Genomic DNA, 12,532 nt, shown 5'->3' on the forward strand with positions numbered 1-12,532 from the left:
CCTGAAACTGTTCCAAAAAATAGAAATGGAAGGAAAACTTCAAAACTCATTTTATGAGGCCAGCATTACCTTGATCCCAAAACCAGACAAAGACCCCATCAAAAAGGAGAATTACAGACCAATATCCTTGATGAACACAGATGTGAAAATTCTCACCAAAATACTAGCCAATAGGATCCAACAATACATTAAAAGGATTATTCACCACAACCAAGCAGGATTTATTCCTGGGCTGCAAGGTTGGTTCAACATCCTCAAATCAATCAATGTGACACAATACATTAATAAAAGAAAGAACAGGAACCATATGATACTCTCAGTAGATGCTGAAAAAGCATTCAACAAAGTACAGCATCTTTTCTTGATCAAAACTTTTCAAAGTGGAGGGATAGAGGGTACATACCTCAATATCATCAAAGCTATCAATGAAAAACTCACAGGGAATATCCTTTTCAATGGGGAAAAACTGAGAGCTTTTCCCCTAAGGTCAGGAATATGGCAGAGATGTCCCCTATCACCACTGCTATTCAATATAGTACTAGAGAGAAGTCCTAGCCTCAGCAATCAGACAACAAAAAGGAAAAGCATCTGAATCAGCAAAGAATAAGTCAAACCCTCACTATCTGCAGATGATATGACACTTCATGTGGAAAACACAAAAAACTCCTCTCCAAAACTGCTAGAACTCGCTCAGGAATTCAGTAAATTGTCAGGATATAAAATCAATGTACATAAATCAGTAGCATTTCTTTTTTTTTAAAAGATTTTATTTATTTATTTGACAGACAAGTAGGCAGAGAGGCAGGCAGAGAGAGAGAGATTGGAGGAAGTAGGCTCCCTGCTGAGTGGAGAGCCCGATACAGGGCTCGATCCCAGGACCATGGGATCATGACCTGAGCCAAAGGCAGAGGCTTTAAAACACTGAGCCACCCAGGCACCCCAAATCAGTAGCATTTCTATAGATCAACAACAAGACAGAACAAAGAGAAATTAAGGAGTCAATCCCATTTACAACTGTGTCCAAAAACATGAGATACCTAAGAAGAAATCTAACCAAAGAGGCAAAGAATCTGTACTCAGAAAACTATAGAATACTCATGAAGGAAATTGAGGAAGACTCAAAGAAGTGGAAAAACATTCCATGCTCATGGATTAGAAGAAAAATATTGTGAGAATGGCTATGTTACCTAGAACAATCTACACATTTAATGCAGTCCCTATCAAAATACCATCAACTTTTTTCAAAGAAATGAAACAAATAATCCTAAAATGTGTATGGACCTAGAAAAGACCCCTAAGAGCTAAAGGAATGTTGAAAAAGAAAACCAAAGTTGGCAGTATCAGAATTCCATAATTCAAGCTCTATTACAAAGCTGTAAACATCAAGACAGTATGGTACTGGCACAAAACAGACACATAGTTCAGTGGAACAAAATAGAGCCCAGAAATAGACCCTCAACTCTAGGGTTAAGTAGTCTTCATCAAAGCAGGAAAGAATGTCCAGTGTAAAAAAAGACAGTCTCTTCAACAAATGGTTTTGGGAAAATTGGACATACACATGCAGAAGAATGAAACTGGAACATTTCCTTACACCACACACAAAAATAGAATGGATGAAAGACCTCAGTTGGAGAAAGGAATCCATCACAATCTTTGAGGAAAACACAGGCAGCAACCTCTTTGACCTAAGCTGCAGCAAATTCTTCCTAGAAACATCACCAAAAGCAAGGGAAGCAACGGCAAAAATGAACTATTGGGACTTCATCAAGATCAAAAGCTTTTGCACAGCAAAGGAAACAGTCAACAAAACCAAAAGACAACTGACAGAATGGGAGAAGATATTTGCAAATGACATATCAGATAAAGGACTAATACCCCAAATCTATAAAGAACTTACCAAACTCAACACCCAAAGATCAAATAATCCAGTCAGGAAATGGGCAGAAGACATAAACAGACATTTCTGCAGAGAAGACATCCAAATGGCCAACAGACACACGAAAAGTGCTCCACATCACTCGGCATCAGGGAATTACAAATCGAAACCATAGTGAGATAACACCTCACACAGGTCAGAATGGCTAAAATTAACCACTCAAGAAATGACAGGTGTTGGCGAGGATGTAGAGAAAGGGAACCCTCTTATGCTGTTGGTGGGAATGTAAGGTGGTGCAGCCACTCTGGAAAACAGTATGGAGATTTCTCAATAAATCAAAAATAGAATTACCCTACAACCCAGCAATTGCACTACTGGGTATTTACACTAAAGATACAAAGGTAGTGATCCAATGGGACACGTGTTCCCAATGCTTATAGAAGAAATGCCCACAATAGCTGAACTATGGAAAGAGCCTAGATGTCCATCAAGAGACGAATGGATAAAGAAGGTGTGGTATATACACACACACACACACACACACACACACACACACACACACACACATATATATATATACCTACAATTGAATATTATGCATCCATCGGGGGAAAAAATGAAATCTTGCCATTTGCAATGATGTGGATGTACCTAGAGGGTATTATGCTAAGCGAAATAAGTCAGAGAAAGACAAATAAATGATTTCTCTGATCTAAGGAATTAAAGAACAAGACAGAGGATCATAGGGGAAGGGAGGGAAAAATGAAACAAGATGAAACGAGAGAGGGAGACAAACCATAAGAGACTCTTAATTTCAAGAAACAAACTGAGGGTTGCTGGAGGGGAGAGGGTGGGAGGGATGGGGTGGTTGGGTGATGGGCATCGGGGCGGGTATGTGCTATGGTGAGTGTTATGAATTGTGTAAGATTGATGAATCACAGACTTGTACTTCTGAGACAAATAATACATTATATGTTAATAAAAAATAATAAAGGAACTAGTTGATAATAACGCAATGATAGTAGTGGACATTAGTACCCCACTTACATCAATGGACAAATTATCTAAACAGAAAATACGCAAGGAAACATGGATTTGAATGACACACTGAATGAGATAGATGTAACAAATATATTCAGAACATTCCATCCTAAAAAATCAGAATACATGTTCTTTTCAAGTGTACATGGAATATTCTCCAGAATAGATTACACATTAGATCACAAAACAAGCCTCAACAAGTTCAAAGAGATTGAAATCATATCAAGCACCTTTTCTGCCCACAACACTGTGAAGCTGGAAGTTAACCATAAGAAAAAAAGTTAGAAATATAAATAAATGGAGGTTAAACTACATGTTACTAAACAATGAGTGAGTCAGCCAGGAATCAAAGAAATTTAAAAATACATGGAAACAAATGAAAATGAAAACACAATGGCCCCAAACCTTTGGGATGCAGCAACAGTGGTCCTAATAGGTAAGTATGTAGCAATGTAGGCCTACCTCAAAGCAGGAAAAATCTCAAATAAACAACCTAACCTTATACATAAGTAGCTAGAAAAAGAAAAACAAATGAAAGCTAAAGCCAGCAGAAGAAAGGAAATAATAAAAATTAGAGTAGAAATAAATGATATAGAAACTAAGGAAACAATAGAACAGAGCATTGGACCTGGAGTTGGTTCATTGAAAGAATTAATTACGTTGATAACCTTCTAGCCAGACTTACCAAGAAGAAAAGAGGAAGCACCCAAATAAATAAAATCACAAATGAGGGGGCAAAATAACAACTGCCTTGTAAAAGCAATTATTAAGAGAATGTCATGAAAAATTACATGGCAATACATTGGACAACCTGGAAGAAATGGTTAAATTCTTAGAAACATAAACTACCAAAACTGAAACAGGAAGAGAGAGAAAACTTGAAGAGACAAATAACCAATGAAGAGATTGAATCAGTACTCAAAAATCCCCCAACAAACAAAAGTCCAGGGACAGATGGCTTCACGGAAATTCTACCATACATTTAAAGATAAGTTAATACTTATTCTTCTGAAACTATTCCAAAAAAATAGAAAAGGAAGAAAAACTTACAAATTAATTCTATGAGTTCAGCATTACCTAATTCCAAAACCGGATAAAGACTCCACTAAAAGAGAGAACTACAGGCCAATATCTCTGACACTGTATCTCTGACAATACATTAAAAAATCATTCATGATCAAATGGGATTTATTCCTGAGTTGCAAGAGTGGGTGAATATTTGCAAATCAATGTGATACATCACATTAATAGAAGAAAGAATAAGAACCAAATGATCATTTCAGTGATGCAGAAAAAGAATTTGACAAAGTACAATATCCATTCATGATAAAAATTCTCAACAAAGTAGGTTTAAAGGTATCATACTTGAACATAATAAAGGCTATCTATGAAAAATTCACAGCCAACCTTATCATCAGTAGGGAAAAACTGAGAGCTTTTCCTATTCAGTCAGACATAAGACAGGGGTGTCCACTCTCATCACTGTAATTTAACATAGTACTGGAAGTGCTAGCGAAAGCAGTCAGGCAACATTAAGAAAAGGCATCCAAATTGGCAAGAAAGAAGTCACATTTTCACTACTTGCCAATGACATGAAACTCTCTATGGAAAACCTGAAAGACTCCACCAAAAAATTGCTAGAACTGATAGAGGAATTCAGTAAAGTCACAGGGTACAAAATCAATGTATAGAAATCTGTTGCATTTCTATACACAAATACTGAAGCAGCAGAAAGAGAAATTAAGGAGTCAGTCTCATTTACAATTGCACCAAAATCAGTAAGATGTTAGGGATAAACCTAACCAAAGAGGTAAAAGATCTGTACTCTGAAAATTGAAAAAGTACTCATGAAAGAAATTGAAGATGACAGAAATATGAGGCAAGATATTCCATGCTTGTGGGTTCGAAGAACAAATATTGTTAAAATGTCTATACTACTCAAAGCAATCTACACATTTAATGCAGTTCCTATCAAAATACCACCAGCATTTTTTGCAGAACTGGAACAGTCCTAAAATATTTGTCGAACCAGAAAAGACCCCGAATAGCCAGAGCAATACTGAAAAAGAAAAGCAACGCTGGAGGCACAGCAATTCCAGACTTTAAGTTACATCACAAAACTGTAGCCATCAAGACAGTAAGGTACTGGCACAAAGACAGACACAGAGATCAATGGAACGGAATAGAAAACCCAGAAGTAAACTTACAACTGTATGGTCAGTTAATCTTTGACAAAGCAGGAAAAGAATATCCAGTGGGAAAAAAGACAATCTCTTCAACAGTGTTGGGAAAACTGAAGAGCAACATGTGAAAGAATGAAACTGGACCACTTTCTTATACCACACACAAGAATAAATTCAAAATGGATTAAAGACCTAAATGTGTTATAGACCTGAAACTGCAAAAAACTAGAGGAGAGCATAGGTAGTAGACTCTTTGATATCAGCCATAGCAAATTCTTTATAGGTATGTCTTCTGAGGCAAGGGGGGGAAAAAAGGAAAAATAAACTTGGGATTTCATCAAGATAAAAAGCTTCTGCACAACAAAAGATACAATCAACAAAACTAAAAGGCAACCCGCAGAATGTGAGGGAACAATTGCAAATGACATATCTGGCAAAGGGTTAGTATCCAAAATATATAAAGAACTTAAAAAACTCAAACTCAAAAAACAAATAATCCAATTAAAAAATGTGCAAAGACATGAACAGACATTTCTCCAAAGAACACATCCAGATGGCCAACAGACACATGAAAAAGTACTTAACCTCACTCATCATCAGGGAAATACAAATCAAAACTACACTGAGATATCACCTCACACCTGTCAGAATGGCAAAAATCAATGACACATGAAACAACAGGTGTTGGTGAGGATGTGGAGAAAAGGGAAACCTCTTGCACTGTTGGTGGGAATGCACACTGTTACAACCACTCTGGAAAACAGTGGAGAGATTCCTAAATAAGTTAAAAATAGAACTGTTCTGTGATCCAGCAATCACATTACTAGGTATTTACCCAAAGAATACAAAAATACTAATTCAAAAAGATTCGTGTACCCTGATGTTAAGGTCAACATTATCTAAATAGCCAAATTATGAAAGAGTCCCAATTGTCCGTCTACTGATGAATGGATATAGAAGTGCTATGTACATACAATGGGATATTAACTCAGCCATCAAGAGTCTCTTAAATATAGGAAACAAACTGAGGGTTGCTGGAGGGGAGGTGGAAAAGGATGGGATAATTTGTGATGGGCTTTAAAGAGGGCATGTGATGTGGTGGGCACTGGGTGTTATATGCAACTGATGAATTATTACAGTCTACATCTGAAACTAATGATGCACTACATGTTGGCTGATTGCATTTAAATTTTAAAAAATAATAAAAATAAGGAAGAGAATGAAATCTTGCCATTCCCAACAACGTGGATGAACTAGAGTATATTATGCTAAGTGGAGTAAGTCAGATAAAGGCAAATACCATATGATTTCACTCACATGTAGAATTTAAGAAACAAAACAATCAAAGGGGCAAAAATAAGAGAAAGGAGAGACAAACCAAGAAAGACTCTTACCTGTAGAGAATAAATTGTTGGTGACCAGAGGGGTGGTGGCTGGGAGGATGGGTGAAATAGGTGATGGGGTTTAAGGAGTGCACATGTTGTGATGATCACAGGGTGATGAATGGAAGTGTTGAATCACTACATTGTATGCCTGAAACTAATATAACACTGTATGTTATCTAACTGGAATTTAAATTAAAACTTTTAAAATATAAAATTTGAGTCGGTACTTATTGTCTGCATACTTCTGGACCAAAGCAAAGGAGTGCATTATTCACTTGTCACTTCTTGATGTAGGAGGCACGGGAGCATGATTTACTGGTGACTTAGTGAGACACAGCACATCATCTGCTTTCATGAAGGAAATAGGAAGAAAATCTATATATTGTCAGTAATTGATTTTGAGTTATTTAGAATTGAGAACTTTGATGACAAAAATTAACTTGAGATCAACTAATCTATCCCTTATGTTAAAATAATACCATACAGACACTTGTATACAGATAAGATTCTAACCTATTTTTATAGTCTTATAGAATTTTCTTCCTTTTTTTTTTTTTAAGTTAAGTCCCTGTGTGGGGCGTGAACTCACAACCCTGAGATCAAGACCTGACCTGAGATCGAGAGTCAGCCACTTAACTGACTGAGCCACCCAGGCACCCCATTTTCTTGAGAATTTTCTTAAAAATGCTTTTGAGTTATTGGTCTAACTAGTTTTATTGTATTTATTTTTATTGGTTTAACTAGAATTAGTTTTAAGAATTTCCTCTCCATCCTCTACTACACATCTTTTGTCTCTTCTTGCCCTCTATATTCCTCTGTCCTCCTCATCTTTCCCCTCTGGTCCATGTAGGATATTTCTTTAGTAGATTTCCAATTTAGGAGAAGTTCTCTCAGGATATCCTTCTAGGTTTTCTCCCACAAGATTTTTTTATTCTCTAATTCTTGAGTTGTATTTTAAAAAAAGTTTTAGTAACATCTTAAATTTTGAAGGCTTCAAAGTAGTTTTACTTTGACTTCATATTTTTATTTATAAGATCTGTTATTCTTTTTACATTATTCTGACCCTTTCTAAGAAAATATTGAGATGCTAGTATTATATATAAAGGAAATTAATGTTGTATGGCAACCAATGGCTATAGAATGAAAGTTACATTACAGGTTGATTGATTAGTTTCCTCTCTAATGAAATATTATTATTTGAGCTTCTTTAAGAAATTGTTATGAAAATCATTAATACACAAAAATGAAAAATGAGAATCCTTTTATACTTCAGGGAAGATGCTTTAACACAGGGGAAAACTTCTGAAAATGGTTTCAGGAAAGCACTTCAGATGTGTCATTAAAATTTAGTTCATAGAGTCTCCAAAGGGCAGCTGGGAATGAGCTTTGGAGGGGACCAGCTCATGTTCGTGATCTTGGAGAAGGCCTTTCCCTTCCTCCAGCGAGTGAGTGACATGCATATTCCGATGTAATTGAAGATCTTAACAGGGGGAGATTAATTTTGATTACCCAGGTGGGCTCCAAATCCAATCACAAATGTCCTCATGAGGGAGAGGCAGAGGGAGATTTGGTACACACAGAAGAGGTGGCCATGTGACCTCAGAGGCAGAGACCGGAGTTATAATGGCCACAAATTAAGGAATGTCCACAGCTACCAGATTCTTTTTGAGGCAAGGATTAGAGTTCCCAGAAGAAGCATGTATCTGCCAACACTGTGATTTTAGCCCAGTGGTAGTGATTTTGGATTCTGATCTCTAAAGTATGAGAAAATAAATTTTTGTTGTTTCAAGCCAAATTAATAAATAAAGAAGTTGATATAAATTGCTCTTATCTAGTCATTAGAGAATATCTTCAATAAACTTATAAAAGGATTTCCTTCTTAATATACTGACAAGGTAGATAAAATCTCCCAAATGTTTCAGATAATCCATGCTCAGATGCAAGAGAATCTGAATAGAATGTTTTATTTGTGCAAAGAAAATCTTTTGACTTGAGAGAATATTGCAATTCAAATTTAGTAGTGGGTATTTTTTTTAAAGATTTTATTTATTTATTTGACAGACAGAGATCACAGGTAGGCAGAGAGGCAAGCAGAGAGAGAGGAGGAAGCAGGCTCCCCGCTGAGCAGAGAGCCCCATGCGGGGCTGGATCCCAGGACCCTGGGATCATGACCTAAGCCGAAGGCAGAGGCTTTAACCCACTGAGCCATCCAGGTGCCCCGTAGTGGGTATTTAATATACTATGTTGTGTTTTTTTGTTTGTTTGTTTGTTTTTAAAGAGATCCATGGGGCACCTGGGTGGCTCAGAGGGTTAAGCTTCTGCTTTCCGGCTCAGGTCATGATCTCGGTGTCCTGGGATCGAGCCCCACATCAGGCTCTCTGCTCAGCAGGGAACCTGCTTCCCACCTCCCCCCCCACCGCCTGCCTCTCTGTCTACTTGTGATCTCTGTCAAATAAATAAATGAAATCTTTAAAATAAATAAATAAATAAAATAAAAACAAAAAGAGATCCATGGCTCCAAAAGGAATATTCTTTTAATAAAAAATGTAAATTTTTAGCAAAGAACATTCAGACTTTTTATCACTATGAGACCTTCAATGGTAACATACATAACTTTGGTATTTATTCATATATGTATATGTATATATGTATGTGTATATATATGTATTTATATATGTATGTATGTATATACATATGTATGTATATATATGTTTTTATGTAACTTGGTATTTTATGTTTGTGTCCAAACCCTCCTCTAGTCCCTCCTTTTTTCCTCCTCGAAGTTTCTTTTCTTAAATTACCATAGAAGAAATAAATTTCATATGAAGTAGTTACCCAGTGGTTGTTGACTTAATACAGCTAAATTTATTGGGCCATTTGCTTCCCTTTTTCATACCCCTAGTATTTTATCTACCATTTCACTTAGACATCCCCTCACATATGGCCTTGTGACTTGTAGTCCCATTCTGAATTCTATCTACTCTAAGCTCTATAAGCGCACAGAAAATCTCCCTGTGCCTCATTGTCCTGAACTGTAAAAGGAGGATAAATCAAACTTAGAATTCATTTGGGCTTCAGAAGCTATCTAAAATTCCTTGGGTCTTATATATTCTATAAGGTAGTAATACTTTTAATTTTACACATGACTATCACATATATGCTGCTAAGTAGTTTAATGAAAGTCATCCTTTGAGTAGGTTAACCAGCCTTTCTTGGAGGTGTTTTACAACTCACAATCAGCTCTTTTAAAATTTAATTGTAACTTATGAAATCTTTCCCTAAGGGTTATTTGTGGAAATCTTAGAGTGTTTTGCATTGAATGTGTTTTTTTAAAGTTTATTTATATTTATTCATATAACTTCTTTCTGCATTAATTTATAGACATAATATTTAAAGTGAAATAGTAAATATTACTGCAAATTCAAAAGTGAGACCAAGGAAAAACAAGAAAACAAAGTTAGCAAAAAGCCAGTATGATTGTTTTCGATGTGCTTCATATTTGACTGTGAGCTAGTGCAACCATGACAAAAATAAAAATTAATTCAGTTTCATAATTTGTATTATAAAAAGGAGAAAGCATATTGGTTCCACTGAGGAATTTGTTTTCTTCTGGTACCATATTATAGATGAAATTTCTTATGTGTCATTATGGAGAGGACACAAAATAAAGCTATATTGCATATGATTTATTTCTTTTTCATTTTATCGTTAGTTTGTGCTTTCTTTGCTCACTTGGGGAAAGCAGAATTTTTCATAGCATCTACATTCATGACTATGCATATACTAATAGAATAGATATTAAAAAATAATTACTGGGGTGCCTGGGTAGCTCAGTCGGTTAAGCATCTGCCTTCAGCTGGGGTCATGATCCCAACTGGGGTCCTTGGATTGAGCCTCTGGGTTTCCCACTCAGCAGGGAGCCTGCTTCTCCCTTTCCCTCTGCTCCACCCCCAGCTCATGCTTACATGCACTCTTTCTCTCTCAAGTAAAACCTTTTAATAAAAAAATAAGTACTGATAAAAATGAATTTCACAAGTAAATGAACTTAAGTTTGGGTTTAAAAGAAATGCTTATGAGTCCTAATAATCTTTCTTTCTTGCATGACATAGTTCCAGGAGATAATGCCCTTCTCTTTGCATGTTCACACTAGCATTTAACACATTTTTTTGTAATTTGTTCATCTGACATTTGCCCATTTGATCCTCACTTGACTGTGGGCTCTTCTGGGCCAGGAATCCTATCTTAGTCATTTTAACTCTTAGTACTAATTTTATTGCCTGTACATAGTAACATATTCAGTAAATATTTTAGTGAATGAATATATTGACTTCAAGTATATTTGTTTTCTCTCTTTTTATAATTCAGAATTATGGCTTGGAAACAGAAAATCTGAAAACCCTTTCTCACAAGCTGAATGCATCTGCCAAAAATCTGCAGAATTTTATAACCGGGAGGAGAAGGAGCGGCCATTATGATGGGAGAACAAGCCGAAAATTGCCAAATGACTTTCTGACTTCGGTTGTGGATCTGATAGGAGCAGCCAAGAGTCTGCTTGCCTGGTTGGACAGGTAAAATCTTCCACTTGTTTCATAAGTAATCTTCCTCAGACACTATCTTGAATATAACATTATTTCATGTGTTCTCGTGAAAGAGTTGGATAGGTAAAGGAATAGCATGTTATGAATGTCTAACTATGATTCATCACAATATAGGGGTATCATCAAATAGACATTAATCATTTGTAAATTTTTGTGTCTAACTAAGTAGCCAATTAATAATTCGTCCCTGACAGTTTCAGAATACCTTAACTGCTTTACAAGCAAAGTCATTTTTTGGCTGTCACAACAAGACTGATAGTACTGTTTTAACTCCTAATTTTCTTTATTCTTTGTATTAATTGGTCATATTTAAGGGAGTGAGCATTAGGATTCTATTTACTGTTTTAAATGGGTAATTAGACTCTGAGACTTTAATAGCATGCACTGCATATCTCCTTACCTTGCTAAATTCATTCTTTATTATTACTTATATTGTACAATCTTGGATATCATAAACACAGTTTAAGATTTTTTTCTAGTTAATTTTTATTTATCTTAGAACACATAAACTAAAAAAAATTTCATGATATAAAATGAAAAAATTTTAAAATATGTGATTAAACATTGTAATGGTAAAACAAATTATAATTTTTTAATTAAGCTCTTTCATTTTTAGAATTTTTTGTAAGGGATATGTACTATGTTATTATGGTGGTTAAATAACCAAATTTTAAAATACATTTTCTCTCTCATAACAAATTCTGGTAATACACAATTTTACCAGAATTCTTTCTTGAGTAAATGTCAGTGGGATATACATTATATACAATATTTTGGCTTTTTAAAAATCTGAGGCCTTATATAAAAATAAATATTTGTATTTTTAAACTAAAAGCTAAAATAATTTAACTTATATTATCTAAATTTATATATATTAATAATAACATATAATATGATGATACTAAATCCAAATTTTAATACTAAGCTCTGGGTCATTAGCTTTTTGATAATTAATTGCTGGACAGAATATTTCTTTTGCATTATGACATCATTAAAATTTAATTCTCATAATTGTCTAAACTATATTTATCAATTGTTTAAAGTTGTTGCACTTTAAGTATGTAAATTCTATAAGTTTCATAATGATCAATAAGTAAAATACATTTAAAATATGGCTTAGTCCTTAAGTAATGTAATATATTTGTTTCAGAAGGCTTTCCAGTAATTATAAAGCTTAAAGAACACACTCGATTTTAGTTATATTCTCTTACACTATGACCTGCTCTATAATTGTGAATTTGCTCGACCTTAATAAATGTATTTAGTAAATTTCATTTTATATTCTTTTTACACTAGTACTTGTCAAATATGAATATAGAATATTTTCACTTTTAATGGCTAAAATGGCTGTTTATAGTCATATAAATAGCTTCTAGAACACTATGACAGTTTCTGACATTTTACTGTATTACATAATTTTTTATGGTGACTTTTTTTATCATCTAAGAA

At 34.8% G+C, this 12,532-nt stretch overlaps 1 protein-coding gene across 4 annotated transcripts in view; it reads left to right on the forward strand.

Moving 5' to 3' along the window:
- LOC111150493 (connector enhancer of kinase suppressor of Ras 2) overlaps positions 1-12,532 on the forward strand; it is a 277,360-nt gene that overhangs the window by 62,366 nt on the left and 202,462 nt on the right. For all 4 annotated transcript variants that reach the window (XM_022507967.1, XM_022507968.1, XM_022507969.1 and 1 more), the window contains exon 3: positions 10,851-11,053. In XM_022507967.1, coding sequence (XP_022363675.1) covers positions 10,851-11,053 — 203 coding nt within the window. The remainder of the gene's footprint in view (positions 1-10,850; positions 11,054-12,532) is intronic.

The sequence above is a fragment of the Enhydra lutris genome, unplaced genomic scaffold, assembly GCF_002288905.1.
Source record: "Enhydra lutris kenyoni isolate GAN:26980312 unplaced genomic scaffold, ASM228890v2 scaffoldscaffold23, whole genome shotgun sequence".
NCBI lineage: Eukaryota > Metazoa > Chordata > Mammalia > Carnivora > Mustelidae > Enhydra > Enhydra lutris.